The sequence below is a fragment of the Conger conger genome, chromosome 9 (genome assembly GCF_963514075.1).
Source record: "Conger conger chromosome 9, fConCon1.1, whole genome shotgun sequence".
Taxonomy (NCBI): Eukaryota; Metazoa; Chordata; class Actinopteri; order Anguilliformes; family Congridae; genus Conger; species Conger conger.
Window position 1 is genome coordinate 11,687,593 of NC_083768.1, and position 16,588 is coordinate 11,704,180.

The following is a 16,588-nucleotide window of genomic DNA, read 5'->3' on the forward strand; positions in this document are numbered from 1 at the left end:
CAACGGCTGTGCAGATCTTATTGTGGCTACACCGGGATTAGAACCACCGACCTTGCATGTCTCAGTCATGTACCTTAACCAGGGGGCGGCCTGTAGCGTATTAAGGTGGCACCTCTGCTTTTTAAGGAACATCAACTTTGTGCCGTATTTGGACTGTAAACGCTAAGCGCATGTGCTGGGATTTTCTGTTCATATAATTTACATACAGATACACATCGAAGGCTTTGAGGAGAAGGAGGTGAGTCACAACCTGCATGCTACCACCCAGGCAGTATAAACTGCCTCTTTCAGAGAATGGTCCTTGCTTAACTCTGCTGAAAAAAACATCTGGTAGCTGGTTGACCACTCAGACCAGCTCTATACTCAACATGGTTTGACCAGCTCAAGCTATGTTTTGAAGTAGCTGGTAGCTGCAGCTGGTCATAGCCAGATTATACACCAGGGTAACACAATGGGAGGGCAATGGAAATCATTGCCAACCGTGCCATACAATTAGCAATCATTATCATTCGCCTTATTTAAGTAAGGCAAATAAGCCATTATCTGAAAGCCACGCTGAATGCAACCTTTGTCAACCCTGCCACTGTCTTATGTGGGTGAGCGTGAAGCAACCCCCTCTCTCTCTCTCTCTCAGTCCGTGTTTACAGACTTCTGCCTTGTGGTGTACTCTCACTAGAGTTTGCACGACAAGCTCGACCGCAAAAGTGGCGCTTGGCAACTGGCAGAGACGCAGTGAGAAAACAGACACAAACACAGGCGCACACACTCACCTCCTTTCGCACTTTGACTCACAGATTCGCATTCTCAGAAGCGCGAGTACGCTCGCACACACACACTGATTTCACACGCACCTGGGGACCTCGAGTGCCGCGGCGTTTCCATTCGATCGGCCCTACCCCCGTTATGTCGTATCCCGTTACGGTTTGTGTTGTCGCCTAACTCGCTGTCGGTGAAACTCGAAACTCAAGTCAGTCCAGTGCGATTGTACGAAATAGCTTTCTGCCTCTTCAGTCTCCGAGGGAAACTGTCACCTAAATAAAATAATGAAATGATAATCCATTATCTGAACCCCGCTTATCCTGAACAGGGTCGCAGGGGGGCTGGAGCCTATCCCAGCATACATTGGGCGAAAGGCAGGAATACACCCTGGACAGGTCGCCAGTCCATCGCAGGGCACACACACCATTCACTCACACACTCATACCCACGGGCAATTTAGACTCTCCAATCAGACTAACCTGCATGTCTTTGGACTGTGGGAGGAAACCGGAGTACCCGGAGGAAACCCACGCAGACACGGGGAGAACATGCAAACTCCGCACAGAGAGGCCCCGGCCGACAGGGATTCGAACCCAGGACGACCTAGCTGTGAGGCGGCAGTGCTACCCACTGCACCAGCTGCATATCATAACAAATTCTAATTAATATTCATGTGCTAGATGCTTATAGACATATCGATATATAGTCCATACAGTCATATTTACAGTCCCAAGGGCCAACATCTACTTGTGACAGTTCAGGATGTAAATGTGTTTCGAAAGCTGCAATGAACACGGTTTTCATTGCAAATCCTTAGGGAACCTTATAGGTACACTGTAAAAAAACAAACATTGTCCTATTAAGTGTTCTAGTCTTACATATCACAAAAATACAGGTTGATTTATTTTTAATTTTTTGGCGGCATTTGAAGCCCACGTTGAGCAATATTTTCAACTCCTCCCCACTCTGCCACAAACCAGACCCCAAAAGAACATGGACGGTCACGTGATTGCTGTGGGTTTAATTGAGCTACATTTTTGCTGCACTGTTTTTCTAGCTATAGGAAAAGGCTGAAGAGTGTAGAGTTCCCCATTAGATTTGTGATTATTCAGTCCTTTTCACTACAAAGTGGGGAATTGTGGGTAATGGTTGTCCCGGGTGATAAACTGGCTTTGGTTGCTCATGGTACCTGATGATACTGTATGTTGTAGGGGGCAGGTAATGATCAGTTTGCTGTGATAGATGCCTTATGTTGTAGTTGTAGTTGTAGGGGGTGACATGGCTCAGGCAGTAAGAGCAGTCGTCTGGCAGTCGGGGGGTTGGCGGTTTGATCCCCAGCCCGGGCTGTGTCGAAGTGTCCCTGAGCAAGACACCTAACCCCTAAATGCTCCTGACGAGCTGGTCGGCGCCTTGCATGGCAGCCAATCGCCGTCGGTGTGTGAGTGTGTGTATGAACGGGTGAACGAGAAGCATCAATGGTACAGCGCTTTGGATAAAGGCGCTATATAAATGCCTGCCATTTACCTTATTAGATTCATGTCTCCTTCCATTCTCCCTCTGTTTTTCACTGGGCCAGCCAGCGGAGGATGGGCTCCCCCTCTGTAGCCGGTCTTCTCTCGAGATATCTTCCTATCGGGGAGTTTTGGGAATATTGGGATTTTTTTTTCTTGCCACTGCTTGAGTGTTTTTGCTCCCCACTGGACAGTTTTTTTTAACCTTGCTTTTCGGACTCTGTTGGATTTTGCCCGGTTTTCCTTCCGTTTCAATTTGATTTCATCTCACTTTGAGTCAGATAGGGACGCTGTGACGCACACGTTCCGCACTCTGCACAAGTGCGTGAGTGTAGCTGTGACACCTGCTCCGCACACTGAAACACGCTTGTTTACAACACTGTGTAACAGAGAAAGCAGAACTGAAATGTCCCTCCAGTCTATTTTAAAAACCCCTCTCGAGGCGGAACTGTTGCGCGTCCGTCTGTCTGTCTAGCGGTCCGTCCGTCCGTCCGTCGGATCAGATCACTACATTTAGGTCGTGCGACTCCCCGCACGCAGCATGACGTGAAGGAGAAATGCGCAGAAACGCGAGGTTCATCAGCGCGAACACGAGAACGAGATCGTTTCCTCAGGCCTGTTGTTATTTCACACCTCCTCTTCTGCGTTGGGTACGTTTGCCCAGGCTGTACCTGAGGCTGCTTCACGTTCACATTTTTCACTGCCACTAACTCCACCAGGGCATTTCAGCTCAGGTCCTTTAATTATTATTTTAATTTGCCTTCAGTTGGTCAGACTGCAGACCGTACCACTTTTCACAAGTGAAGGTAGGAACTGATTTAGACCCACCTTCTAATTTTCTGTTTTGAGTTATTAATCTGACCCCCCCCTAATTGAGAACCCCACTCAAGGAAGTAAAAAGGTTCAGGGGCATTCCACATGATTCTAAACCATACAAATACAAACATTTAATTTACGATTATTATTATTATTATTATTATTATTATTATTATTAATACTACAATTTTAACCAACCTGACAGCAGGCCTTACCATTTTGTCACTCATTATATTTATGGAAAGGCAAGGATTGCTGGGCTGAATGGCCCATTCTCACCATTACTTTATTCAATTCAATTCAATTCAATTTTATTTGTATAGCGCTTTTTACAAAGGGCCTTTGTCGCAAAGCGGCTTTACAGAATTAGAAACCGGGCCCCAAGAGTACGCCTAGGGCAACAGTGGCGAGGAAAAACTCCCTGGAAACAGGAAGAAACCTTGAGCAGAACCTGACTCAGGAGGGGCTGCCGCTGGTTGACACCGGTTTGTAGAAATGGTTTTAAACAGAAAACCAGATTAAATAAAAGTACATAAATGTCCAATGACCTGAAGCACGGATGAGGTAGAGGGATGGCAGGAACACCAATGGGTGGCACTGTCAGGCAAGGGGACAGCCTTGGTGCTCTTTATGTTATGTTATGTTATGTTATATTTGCTTATTAATTGATGAGAGAATGTACAACAGGGGGACCCCCAGTTAATGATCACGCAGCAGATCCCCAAAATCAAGAGTGTAATTTGAACCCTATTAATGCCTCTTACTCTTCATGCTGTATATTTGTGTAGGATCATTAACGGTCCGGGACGGATTAGCAGTTTAACATCTCACTGGAAAGATAGCACAGCATTCGATACAGTGACGTCAGCAGTGCACCGGTGTGTTGGTGTCAGTAGCAGACCGTGGGGTCAGAGACAGGGCCTTCAACAACATCCAAAAAACCGTCGCCACCAACCCACCCACGCACATAACGCAAGCAAGCCGAGCCGTTATTTACTGCTGCATTCACGCACACGGATGGTGCACAATGACTATGGGTCAGGGTGGATGTCAATAAAACAAGGCTTATTCTTATTACAGGCCAAAGCATTACAGTGGTTATGCTCTCCCATGGAAGGCCGTGTCTGACATTTTTGGACAAGAGAGCAACAGCTAAATCAGCTGTTAAAGTAGATAAATTCTAAGTACATCCTGGGTTAATAGTGCGAATAGTGTGATATGCAGGTATGAAATGGTGTGAAGATAAGAAGTGTGACGACCAAAACAGGAAGTACATGCAAATTCCATCACAGCATCTTTAAAAAAAAAAATTAAAAAAATTAAAAAATCTTGAATCTTTTCCTACGGGTGGAAATAGGGGCAAGAAAGGAAGAAAAGAAAAGGATAAAGAGGAGAAAAATAAGGGAATGGAATGAGCCCCAGGTTTCCCCACCCTGTCTGCCTCTCTCTTCCCGTCAATGTTTTTGGTTGTGTTACGTAACAAGACAGCACGCTTCAGGAAGTGAAACCCTTGACCTGGCCCTGGCCCCCTCTGTTTCACAATTAACTTCGGAGAAGCACAGGAAAAGTCATTTTTCACACTTTTACATTTGTATGTACACTCTTGGTGGGCAGAAAATGGGTTGGGGCGCAAAACATTCCTTTAAAAGGTCTTGAACAATCTCAAAGTGCAGTTTTTGCTATTGCTGTTTATGTTGAAAGCTCACAGTTTCTGACAGTTAACAGAATGGTGTCTCTTTTTTCTTTAATCGTACATACTCTAGTGATTAAAACTGATTTTTGAATTTATCATCTGCCACTGAGGCTGCTACACATTTATTTTTAATAATTCCAAAAAGATCCTCAGTGTAAATGTCAGCGTTATCCCAATTGTGCTATTGAGTTTTTCAGAAATTATGCTCTCAGAAAAATCTGTATACGCGCATATGTTTGTTTCCCTATTTTCAACCTTGACTAAGAAATATGGGAAAAAAAAGTTGTAGAGTATGCGCCTATATTGCATTATCGTAAATGTAGTCATATCGTATGTGGTCGCGATTGCAATACGGCTACATTTCTATATTAATAGCAAAGAGGTATTAATATAAGTGAATAGGAAAGAGTGGGACTCACTGGAAACCTGTTACCCTACAGTCATTTAGCGGACGCTCTTATCCAGAGCGACGTACAACGACGTGCAAATCGAACACAGGGACAGGCGCGATGAGGACCCTGGAGGAAAGCTCGGTTGCCGAGTCCTAGCGTGACCACACCGATACAATTTGAACCCTTGAAGAACATATCAGCTGTTGGAATTTGAACTGTACTTGCTCAAATGTGAAAAACGTACCACGTGAAAACTGCAGCCGACGTAATGCCGTAGTTCTACGGTCGCGGGTATGCTCTGCGTGAAGCAGCGGCATGAAAACTAGCGGCTCGGACGTGCGGTAAAGAAGCAGAAGGCACGCGGTCCGGTTCAGGCTGGAGGATTTATTAAGCAGTGGGGTAAAGACTGAGGGACCCATGCGTGGCAGGGGTGAAGGTCTTTGTTGGAGGAGCCTCTCCCGCGGAGGGTAGGGGCGCGGCGGCTCGCTGTCTCCCGTGGCCCACGCGGAGGGCAGGTCAGGTGGACTCGGACCCCTCTGAGACAGCAGACGTCTCTGTGAGCACTGGGGAAGAGCAGGGTTTACAGTCAGGGCTCCGCAAGGCTAAAAAAAAAAAAACGTCTGATCCTTTCATTACATTTCATTTCATTAATGGCATTTGGCAGACGCTCTTATCCAGAGCGACGTACAGTCGATTAGACTAAGCAGGAGGCAATCCCCCCCTGGAGCAATGCAGGGTTAAGGGCCTTGCTCAAGGGCCCCAACGGCTGTGCGGATCTTATAGTGGCTATAGCGGGGATCGAATCACTGACCTTGCGGATCCCAGTCGTGTACCTTATCCACTACACTACAGACCACCTTTCAGGCTTTGTAAATTGGAAGGTGGTATCCGAATGTCAGTGGCCTCAATTTAACACCACCTTCTCAGTCTTACTCTCAATGGGAGCCCCCATCAAATAGCGAAAGAATATGTAATGTTTGCAATAATGTTGGTCAATATTCAAATATACTCTTTTAATAACATATACAACGAAATGACGTGAAATCATTGTTGTTGCTGTTGTTGTTGTCATTTAAGCAGTAGTAACTGAGTTGATACGCATATGGCTTTTTATTCAAAGATCGTATGGTATTACCTGTGATGGTTTCTGTCCGGGTTAGGTCACTTCCGCTGAGGCCACCGCCACCTCCACCTCCGCCTGCAATTAGGGCACCTCCAGACCCTCCTGAGAGAGAGATAGAGAGAGTGAGAGAGACAGAGAGAGAGACAGAGAGAGATAGAGAGAGGGAGGGAGAGGGAGGGAGAAAGAGAGAGAGAGACAGAGAGAGATAGAGGGAGATAGAGGGAGATAGAGGGAGGGAGGGAGAGAGAAAGAGAGAGAGAGACAGAGAGAGATAGAGAGAGATAGAGAGAGGGAGGGAGGGAGAGGGAAAGAGACATATAGAGGGAGGGAGGGAGAGAGAAAGAGAGAGACAGAGAGAGATAGAGAGAGGGAGGGAGAGAGAGAGAGGGAAAGAGAGAGAGAGAGAGGGTTGGGTTAGGTTAGGTTAGATTAGATCAGAACAGGCAGAGATCTTCAGGATGTGGACAGAACCTTTCCGTTCAGAATTCGGCAGCGTTAGCTGTCGTTCTACAGAGACGCTCAGGTGCAGAGAGCAGTTGAGACCACTGCCCCACACTGCGCTGCTTTGGGTTCCTGTAGCTTATACCATGGTGCTCCAGGTGCTTCAAACAGTCCAGGCCCCTAAGCATCCTCATGCCCCTGACCGTGTGGCCTGGCCCTAGGTGTGCTGTGGGGAGCCCTACGCCGTGTGCTACCTCTGAGGGTTGCCACTTGCCTGCCAGGGCGTTTCTAGTTCTGGGGGTTCTGGAGTGCTGGGGGGTGCTGAAGAGTGGGGCATCACCCCCTGCAAGAGGGGGAAAGGGCAGGTGAGTGAGGGCCCCCCCGCTCCCCTCTCCAGCACCCCCCAGAACACTCGCAACTACAGCCCGATGAGTCTGCTGACAGTCTCCCCAAAAACATAGAGATTCAGTGTTTGAATATTCAGGATTTGGGCTGTGCGCTGATCTGAGAGCAACCCTCCCTCGGACGGCAATTCGGAACCAGGCGCCGGACCGCAGACGTCTCCGTCTTACCTGTGAATGTGAAGGTTCCGCTTGAGTAGGACACGTCTGGTATCCTGAGAGACAGATCACAAAAAAAGGTTGAGTCAGCTTAACCCTAACCGTTTTCGGCGACTCCAAAATGACCTTCATTCAGGACTTTTATAGTAGACTGAGGCGGTGATGTCTCGACAAAGGTTTTGGTGAAGTTTAAGTTTCAGTATAGCCAAATTAACAGCGGAAAGGGGAAGGATTTGTAACATGGCCACTGAAGTCATTTGAATCCTTCGTCGGATGCTCAACACCCCATGACGTCAGCGTGTCCCTGAAGACCGGCGCGAGGGAAACTCACTTGAAATCATTGCCCTCCAGAAGGTTCCTGTAGGTGGCGATCTCCACGTCCAGGGCCAGTTTGACGTCCAGCAGCTCCTGGTAGGCGAGGATCTGCTTGTGCAGCTCCACTTTGGCCACCTCGATGGACGAGGACAGGCAGACCGCGCTGGCCTGCAGTTCCGACGCGCCCACCGTCGACAGCGTTTGCGCCTCCGACATACTGTGCTCCAGGGTCATGTTCTGGAGGACGAAGAGAGCGAGGGAAGAAGGGAGGAGAGAAAGAGAGAGGGCAGCATTAATGACGAAAGAAAAGAGTAGTGGATTTGATGGTTGTGGAGGTGGGCGGAGAAGAACGTCTCCGGCACTCGAGGAAGGGAAGTGTTTGTGCCATGACTAGATGAAAGCTATACCATTCCTGGTGTCTCGGACTGCATGCTCATTGCAAGCCGCGACGTTGGACATTGTCTTTCCCTCTCTCTCTCGCTCCCATTCTTCCTGTCTCTCTATACTATACTGTCCAATAAAAGCTGAAAAAGGCCTAAAAAAAAAAACCTATACCATTCCTTATATTGAAAAACGCATGTTCTGTGCAGATGCGTTACATTTTAGACAATATGTATAACAGATACTGTACAGTCACACGTGACACTATAAGGGTTGTAACATGGGTATCGCTGTAGGTGATAGGAGGTGTAATTTCCTGTTAAGTTTGTATTGTTTTGGCAAGAAAGCTGAAAAACTGCAGAATATCAAGATTTGGATAGCCCCTATCTTCTGTTAATTAGAATATTTTTGAATTGTAGAAAAATACGGGTATGTTCTGGGAAGGTTTGTACAATAACTGCTGCATATCTCTGGGGGGTTTTGACATTGCTTGAAGTGCATTCAGACAGAGTAACCACTTCCTTTGCTGTTCAAGCTCTTCTTCCTGTAAGCTGAGATTTCTCTTATAAAAATCTCTCGGCCTGGGAATTGACGGTTGCTGTTGCCGGTACTCACAGATGGTAATTTCAGTTTCCTGCTTGAATGAACACAAGCTGGGAGGTGAGAACATCAATAAGTGGCACATTACTGTAAGTCAACACGCCAGCCTGACTGTATTCGTTCTGTATTCGTGCATTCGTAAAAATCTCCGAAAATCTCCCGTGTGGCTCTTTCTATAACTCCCAGGCAAGAATGCACTGAATTTCAGCTACAGAGCATCCTGAGGCATTACTGGTGGTGCCAAATGCAGGACTGCATCAGAAATACATGCCAAAACATGCCATCGTCCCCTCCACACTTTTTGCTAAATTGTCTCCAGCTTACTGCTCGAACATCAGGCTCCGATGGCCATTTCTGTTTTGCTGTTTAGCAGTATGTGTTACTCTCCATGCTGTCTTCCTCAAGACTTTCCTCTGTTCTGCTTTTGGTCACACTGGCATATTGTTTTTATGCTTCTTTGTTTACGGGCCTTTGTCAGGATTTCTCTCGTGGTTCTGAGCGTTTTTTTTGTTGGTTTGTTTGCTCTGTGCTTGCCCAAATCCACCATGACGATGAGAACATTTCGCGAAATATCACAGCAAAATTACATGAACTGCGTGACAATGTAACGTATCGGACTGAGGGCCCAATCTGATTTTACTCTCATTCACCAGAATTGCTGGCACAGTGTCCTGTGTGGCATGCAAAGGACTTTCCAGCTTGAGACCGAAATTCCCCTTAATAGAAGAGAATTCAATGTTGATTTATAATTTTCTGACGCAACAGTGCCTTCGTCAGGCGATGCACTGTTTTCGTTTTTGATAACAGAAACGGGGGGGTTTTTAACGAGACTAATGATTCATTGTGGTTTGGTAACCAGTTGCTGCCAACTAGGGAGGGGTTCCTGTCTGCTGTCTGTTGGGCTGAACCGGGTGTTTCATACTTCATCACTCATTCATTGACCTCCCAAAATTTTCCATAAGAGGCAGGTTGTTACTACACTGTGTTTCTGGGGGCGACATGGCTCAGGCAGTAAGAGCAGTCGAAGTGTCTCTGAGCAAGACACCTAACCCCTGACGAGCTGGTCGGTGCCTTACATGGCAGCCAATTGCCGTTGGTGTGTGAGTGTGTGTATGAATGGGTGAATGAGAAGCATCAAATGTACAGCGCTTTGGATAAAGGCGCTATATAAATGCCAAACATTTAGAATTTACCATTTACATTTACACTCTCACCCCTAGCCTGCAACATATAATTCATTTGCACCTTGTTTGCTTGGAAAACATACTCATGTTCACCAAAAGAGTACATGTATGTACCTTCAGGGTACATTTGGGAAATTTTGATTGTTGAAGTACAAAAATGTGCCTCCACTTTATTTCTGAGAGTGTACAGCAAGGGACATATTCTGGTAACTTGAACCCTTCAGCATAGGGCCCAAATAACACTGTCAAAACAGCAAAAGGGATAACGGATGATGTCAGTTTGCGTGGGAAATTTCACACTCATCTAAATCTAAAACTTGTCGCTTTTATCGGTAAAGGTTATGAGAGTCAGAGCACTCGTGATACATAATTTACTGCTAAAAGTACTGTAGTTGTAGGTCATTTGACACAAGCTAACATCATGGCACGTTGTCACGGCTGCTATGGCATGTGTATCTCGCATCAAATTCAAAACATTGGCGCTAGCCTTCCAAGCAGTTAAGGGATCTTCCCCAGCTTACCTACAAAAAAATCATCAGACCCTACACCCCTGCCAGACCTCTTCGTTCAGCTTGGCACCTCCCCCCTCTCCAAACCTCCATCTCACGCTCACGACTACTGTCTGTTCTGGCTCCACGGTGGTGGAACAAACTCCCCGTTGAGGTCAGAACTGTAGAATCTCTCCCCACCTTCAAGCGCAAACTGAAGACGCACCTCTTCAAGCAGCACCTCTCCCCGTCCCTCCCTACCCCCCTGTGAACCTTAATTGTTGTCTTTGTGATTTACTTTGTGTATCGGTATTTTTAGTTGGTCACTTTTGCTTTGTTGTTTGCTTGTTTATTTGTTTGTTTAAAAAACAAAATAATAATAATAATAATAATTTCAAATAGGCCCTGGTCCTTATCGTTGTTGTATGGCAGTTGAAATTGTACTCCCTTCTAGGGTCTTTCAGCGCACTTATCCCTGGTTGTGGGTATGCACTTTGTTGTACGTCACTCTGGATAAGAGCGTCTGCCAAATGCCATTAATGTAATGTAATGTAATGTATCACAGAGTGTGGCAAGGGCGCGGTTTTCGTGGGGGAGGGAGCAGGGCAATCCAAGGACCAGGCCTACGACTAGGTGGGCACAAGCCTGGATTCATTCACAATGTAGTCCAGCTGTGTGTGTCCACTTAACCAGTAGGCGTGGTCCTCCTCGGATTGCCCTGCTTGCATCCCGCAAACCCCTTGCTACACAGTGTTGACCCTTGTGTAGTCTTAACACGCTGTATACTCCCCTTGTCCTAAAGGTCAAAAATGACCCGCCTTCACTAAACCCCTAAAATAAAGCAGCTTAATCGCCCAAATTCTATTCTGCGTGAAGAAACAACCTGTCATCCTCATCACAAACTTTGTCATGAAATTTCAAGTTGAAAAAAGATCATTTAGGGGGTTTTCTCTGCTGTTAAACTGTACCAAGCTGGGTTTAGTCAGCCGTATCTCATGGGGCTCGAGTGCGTAATGTCTGTCTGACAGGCAGCTGGCGGACGCTCACCATCGTCAGCAGAGCCTGAAGCTCCAGCCCCAGGGTCTGGAGCTCCTTCCGCGCGGCTGCGATCTCCAGCTTGGTACTGCTGATGGCTTCAGTGCTCTTGGCCGTTACTGAGTGGATCTCGTCCATCTGCAGGGTCGATAGGGAGAAGGGTTCAAAGGTCAAATACCGGTCTGGTTCTATCAGTAGCAGTAGAATTCATTCCACTGCCAGAGCCGGGTCCACACTGGCATAGTGCAGAATCGGGATATCACTGAAAGGAAGCGCACAGATCTGGCAAACTTTCTTCAGTCGACTATTTGCCCAGTCAAAAATGTCTAGCCTGTCCCACAATTCAGTTTGGAGTCATTCTGAATGAACAGTGAAACAGAGTACCTTTTTTGTCTGTAAAAATGTTGACATGAATAGCAAAGCTGTGCCTTAAGTTGCGTTTGTAAAGTTGTGCGTGTGAACAGCAAAGTGGTGACCGTAGTTTGCACTGGGAATGTGAGCCGCACCTTGATTCTGTAGTATGCATCGGCCTCCTCCCTGTGCTGATGCACGGACTGCTCGTACTTCTCTCTGATGGCGTTCAGGGCATTCGAGATGTTGAAGGATTTGTCGGTGTCCAGCTGAATCATTGACGTGACGGACGTGTCCATATTGGTGGTGCCCAGCTTGCCTTGCAAGGTGGCGAGCTCCTGTATGAACAAAACAGCCCAAATCCGGTTATCCCTGCTGTAAAATCCAGCTATGGCAGCTTGGCCAGCTGGAAAATTGAGCAGGTCAAGCTTGTCATAATGTGGTCCAGCTGTGTATGAGCTGGGCAGCCTGCTAGTGCCGGTAACTTGTCAGAGCTGGTTGGTGGACAACCAGCTATCATGAATTTCAAAACATAGCTTGAGCTGGTCAAACCATGTCAAGCTGGGAGCTGGTCTGAACTGGCCAACCAGCTAAACCAAGTCAAGTTGGGAGCTGGATTGAACTTGTCAACCAACTAAACCTTGTTGAGCTGGGAAGCTGGTCTGAACTGGTCAACCAGCTACCAGCTGTTTCAAACGCTAGCTTTAGCTGTTTTTTTGTTTGTTTTTTTTTTAAGCGGGCCTAATAATTAAGTGCCAAGTTGTTAAGAACAGGTTACAACCAGCCAGGAAACAAATTGTACCATTAGCTGTCAGTCGCTGCGGTGGTTTTGGAGAATGGCACACATACCTCCTCCTGTGTCCTGTTGACAAATTCCAGCTCGTTCTTCAAGCTGGAGTACTTGGTATCCATGTCAATGCGCAAGTCGCCCGCGGCCTCAATATCCTGGCAGGAAGAAGGTGGGAAGGTCACCACTGACCGCAGGGCCATGTTACACAGCATCACGGGTAAAATTGCGTAGAACTGGGTGCAGCCGTTCATTAGTCAAACCTTATTTGATGTGAACCACCACCATTACGATTAACAAACATTGCTCTCAAAGCCACTCTTTGAATGTGACCCGAATGCAACTTCATCATCCAAGTAGCAAATGCTCCACGATCTCGCTGGCCATGGAGCTCAGGCTTCACCAATCCGTCCTCTCTTACCGTCTTCATGGCCGTGATGTCACTCTCCAGCTGGAACCTGACACCCTGCTCGAAATCATACCTGTCAACACAGGACACGAGCGTTACGCGTCTGCTGCCTCACCCGCGTGCAAAAACATCCGAAACAACGGTCTGGAGCCCTGGTCCAGGAGAGCCACCTGCTCGCTGGGTTCTCGCAATTACCCTGCATTGAGCGAATTAGAGCGGCTGACTACAATCAGCTCACTGTACCTGGTTACTTGGGCCTGAATTGGCTGCAGGTGAAATTTTGAAGGTGAAAACAAAAACCAGCGGAGCTCGTGGCTCTCCAGGACTAGGCTTGCGATCTTGGTGGAACCGAGAAGCATAACCGTATTGTTTTTAGATGACCACCTAGTTTAGTTAGTTTTTTTGTCTTTCTTCAGACAGAGGGAAGGCAGTGAGGGTTTTTGTTAGAGAGGAGATTAGAGTGCAGTAAATACCAGGGTAGAAAATTTAACCCCTGGCCACATTGGAGGGGGAGGGGGGCTGTGTGAGGGTTTAGAGACAGTTGCCCAACCAACTGTGCCACTCTAACCCAATACAGCAGAAGATGTGCTATGTTATGGTGCTATTGGCTGTACTTTGTCTCCAGACCTGGGTTCAAATTATATTTGTTTTGGATCCAAATACTACAATACAAGGAGGAGCAGATTGGCAGGGCGGGGTTTACACTTTTGGGGGAATTTTTCTCAGGTCTGGTTGCATCCGTAGATGTGTGGACAAATCTATATTCTTCATTGGTTTTCAAAAACGTTCCAATATGGCAATTGATTCATCTACATTCATAGGTCTAGATCTACTGCACAAACAGATATGCAGTTTCAATTGCTATCGACATGAATCGCACAATAAATTGCCTGATACATTGCATTATAACTCACTGTAGAGTTCATTATGTTCTGTAAGACTTATGTTTCAGCACAAATGAATATAGACATTGAGAAACGATACTGCACTTTTAAAGCTTCGTTTTGTACACACTTTGGACCGCAGGCAATATATAAGGACTGCATTCTAAATGTGTATGTCATTACTTGATATTATTTTGGAGAGAGAGAGAGAGAGAGAGAGAGAGAGAGAGAGAGAGAGAGAGAGAGAGAGAGAGAGAGAGAGAGAGAGAGAGAGAGAGAGAGAGAGAGAGAGAGAGAGAGAGAGAGAGAGAGAGAGAGAGAGAGAGAGATGCTTACTTGGCCTTGAGCTCATGGGCAGCACCACGGACGTTGTCCAGCTCGATCTCCAGCTTGATGGTGTCCAGGGTGAGGGTCTCCAGGGTGAGGCGGTACTCGCCGAGCTGGGCCTCGTACTCGACGGTGGTGGTGGAGGAGTCCGGCGACATCATGTCCGTCCCGCCGGTGAGCAGGGACAGCTTGGCCTCCAGCGCGGCGTTCTCCTGCTGCAGCGCCCGCACCTTGGTCATGTAGGCGGAGAAGCGGTCGTTCAGCAGGCCGAGGGTCTGCTTCTCCGCCGCCCGGGACAGGATGGGGGCCAGGACGGGCCCCGCGCCGGGCCCTATGGCCAACGCCGAGCTGGCGCCCAGGCCCCCGGCTACGACGTTGCGGCCCATGGCGAAGGCCGGACTGGCGAAGTAGGCCCCGCCGCCCCCGCCCCCGCCCCCGCCGCCGCCGTAAAGGCCCAGGCCCAGCCCGACCCCTCCGCCCATACCCATTCCTCCTGCGCCCGCGCCCATGCCCAGGCCAAGGCCTCCCATTCCCGCTCCTGCGCCCAGACCTAGTCCCCCTCCTATCCCACCTCCCAGCCCCACCGCTGAGCCATATCCTAGGCCCAGTCCACCCCCGGCCAGGCCCAGCTTCACGCCACCTCCGCCGGCACCGCCCCTATAGCCAAGGCCGCCCCCTCCTGACACCCTGGACGTGGAATAGGTATAAGACATGTTGTTGAGCAGATCTTCCCTACAGAAGGCACTGAGAGACTGGAAGCACCAGCCAGTTCAGATCCCTCCATTTATAAAGGAACGGGAGAAGGGTGTGAGCAAGGAAGGGAGGGGCCAGAAGACCGGGGGCTCGTGATTGGCTCCCTGCCAGCTGGAGCCACCACCCCGACGCGCCACACCCTCACCGGCGTGGGACAATCACGAGAGTGCATTCACACCTGCCGGGCTGGGTCTGGCCGCCGTGTTCCTGCAGCTTCACAAAAACGTCCCTTTAGGGCAGACGATAAAAAGCGAGATTTATACACACTGCCTCTTTCTGCCGCTTCACGGCACCAGCTTCGGCAATGCAGGAATGGATTTAAAAACGGATAAAACGGATAATTCCCGTTGGGCGTTTAACATAGCCGCGCTGTGCCCAAACTGCATTGCCTGCATTGTAGACAGGAATACTGCGACACTCATTTAGAAGTCATTTTGTGCTGCAACATCTTTCCTTCCATTTTCCTGTTAAATGAATGGTGCACTGCTATGAATTTTAAGTGTAGTTTGAGTTCAATCTAGTCACATGCCTATGTGGTCATAGCCGTAGCATGCCAAGGTCAATCCAGCAGCTGACTACCACCGGGAAATGTCCACGAGCAGTGATCGCTAATGTAAGTCACGCAGGAGGGTTCACTGACAGGAGCAAACTCACGCCCAAATGTGAAAATGCTTGCTCTTCTTCCCCCCCCACTGCAAGCCGGCCCTCGATTTTGATTTTGATTTTTTTTCAGAAATCGATGTTTTTCAGATATTACAGTTATAAAATGAGGAATTTGAGTACGGAGCGCATTTAAGTGACAGGGGGGGCGATGCCTGGTCTTGAAAGCCTCCAGGAGACGTTGGCTAGGTCTCTCCGAGTGCACTCCTGGGTGGGGCTGGACTTGAATGTGGCAGGTGAAGCAGGCATACCTTCCCTGTGGAAACTTGCTCTTATTTAGAGTGTCAATCAAACTCACAGTCTACCGCGCCGTGCCCCATCATAGATACTGTAACACCCTTCCAAGAGCACGTGTTTCAGCCCCTTGTTGTACTTTTTAGTCTAAAAGGATCTAAAAGGACTGTTGCAGTTGTACACTCATATGTATTTATTATTGTATTCGCATTTCTATTCATCTTGGTGCTGTAGTTACTGTCCTAATTCCTTACTGACTTGGCCTATTTACCATGTGTACTGGAAATAATGTTCATGACATACTTTTTTTTTTGTACGGCACTTTGCATAGAAGAGTCTGCTAAATAAAATGTCATGTGTTAACCCATACTACCGAAAGTCCACAGAAACCTTGTGCGTGGGAAGTTTTCACCTACACCGTCTCTAAATGACATCAGGAACTGCGCTTTGTTTGACTGGTTGCTCCTTTCCGTGAGATTCCGTTAAGATAGCCCGGTTTGTGCAGATGGTCTCTCGTCCGAGGGCCCCCGCGTCCCAGAATCCTCAGCGTCTCGGGAGCTGCGCTCCAGGAGGAGAACGTGAAGGAGGAACTGAAGCTACATGGAAGTGTCAGATGCTTTTATTTTTGCGGGTGGCCAATGACAGGGCAACACGCCTTGTCAAGCTGAAACACTTTATCCAATACAATCGTTTACACTGCTCAACAGTGACTGCTGCCACTGCAGGGTCACCACGATATCACTCCCAGAGACATTCACACACAAGCAGACGTGGTAAAAAATAGGGTCTCTTATTCATCAGAAACTCCCTGTATGCAGAGATGTACAAAATATAAACACTATGGCACAGAGCCTCCTATTGAGAAAATAAATGCTAATAGGAGGC

At 47.8% G+C, this 16,588-nt stretch overlaps 2 protein-coding genes across 3 annotated transcripts in view; both read right to left on the reverse strand.

Moving 5' to 3' along the window:
- Positions 1-5,540: 5,540 nt before the first annotated feature.
- Positions 5,541-14,814, reverse strand: zgc:136930 (uncharacterized protein LOC563946 homolog). The gene is made up of 9 exons (XM_061253512.1): positions 14,066-14,814; positions 12,858-12,918; positions 12,499-12,594; positions 11,805-11,987; positions 11,311-11,436; positions 7,627-7,847; positions 7,308-7,351; positions 6,307-6,396; positions 5,541-5,734 (listed from the first exon to the last, which is right to left on the reverse strand). The coding sequence occupies exons 1-9, from the start codon at positions 14,767-14,769 to the stop codon at positions 5,688-5,690; spliced, it is 1,572 nt and encodes a 523-aa protein (XP_061109496.1). The 5' UTR covers positions 14,770-14,814; the 3' UTR covers positions 5,541-5,687.
- A 1,492-nt stretch (positions 14,815-16,306) lies between these two features.
- The window catches only part of LOC133136219 (leucine zipper transcription factor-like protein 1), a 13,560-nt gene continuing 13,278 nt past the window's right edge, over positions 16,307-16,588 (reverse strand). For both annotated transcript variants that reach the window (XM_061253515.1, XM_061253514.1), the window contains exon 10: positions 16,307-16,588. This exon is cut by the window's right edge and continues 450 nt beyond it. The gene's annotated coding sequence lies outside the window, so the exon portion shown is untranslated.

What these genes read in the sequence shown, in the direction of transcription:
- zgc:136930 (XM_061253512.1), bottom strand. Translation starts at nt 14,769, where the DNA reads ATGTCTTATACCTATTCCACGTCCAGGGTGTCAGGAGGGGGCGGCCTT. An exon ending in ACATCACGGCCATGAAGACG is followed by an intron (nt 12,595 to 12,857) that starts GTAAGAGAGGAC and finishes TCTTCCTGCCAG; the next exon opens with GATATTGAGGCCGCGGGCGA. An exon ending in ATGCATACTACAGAATCAAG is followed by an intron (nt 11,437 to 11,804) that starts GTGCGGCTCACA and finishes TCGACCCTGCAG; the next exon opens with ATGGACGAGATCCACTCAGT.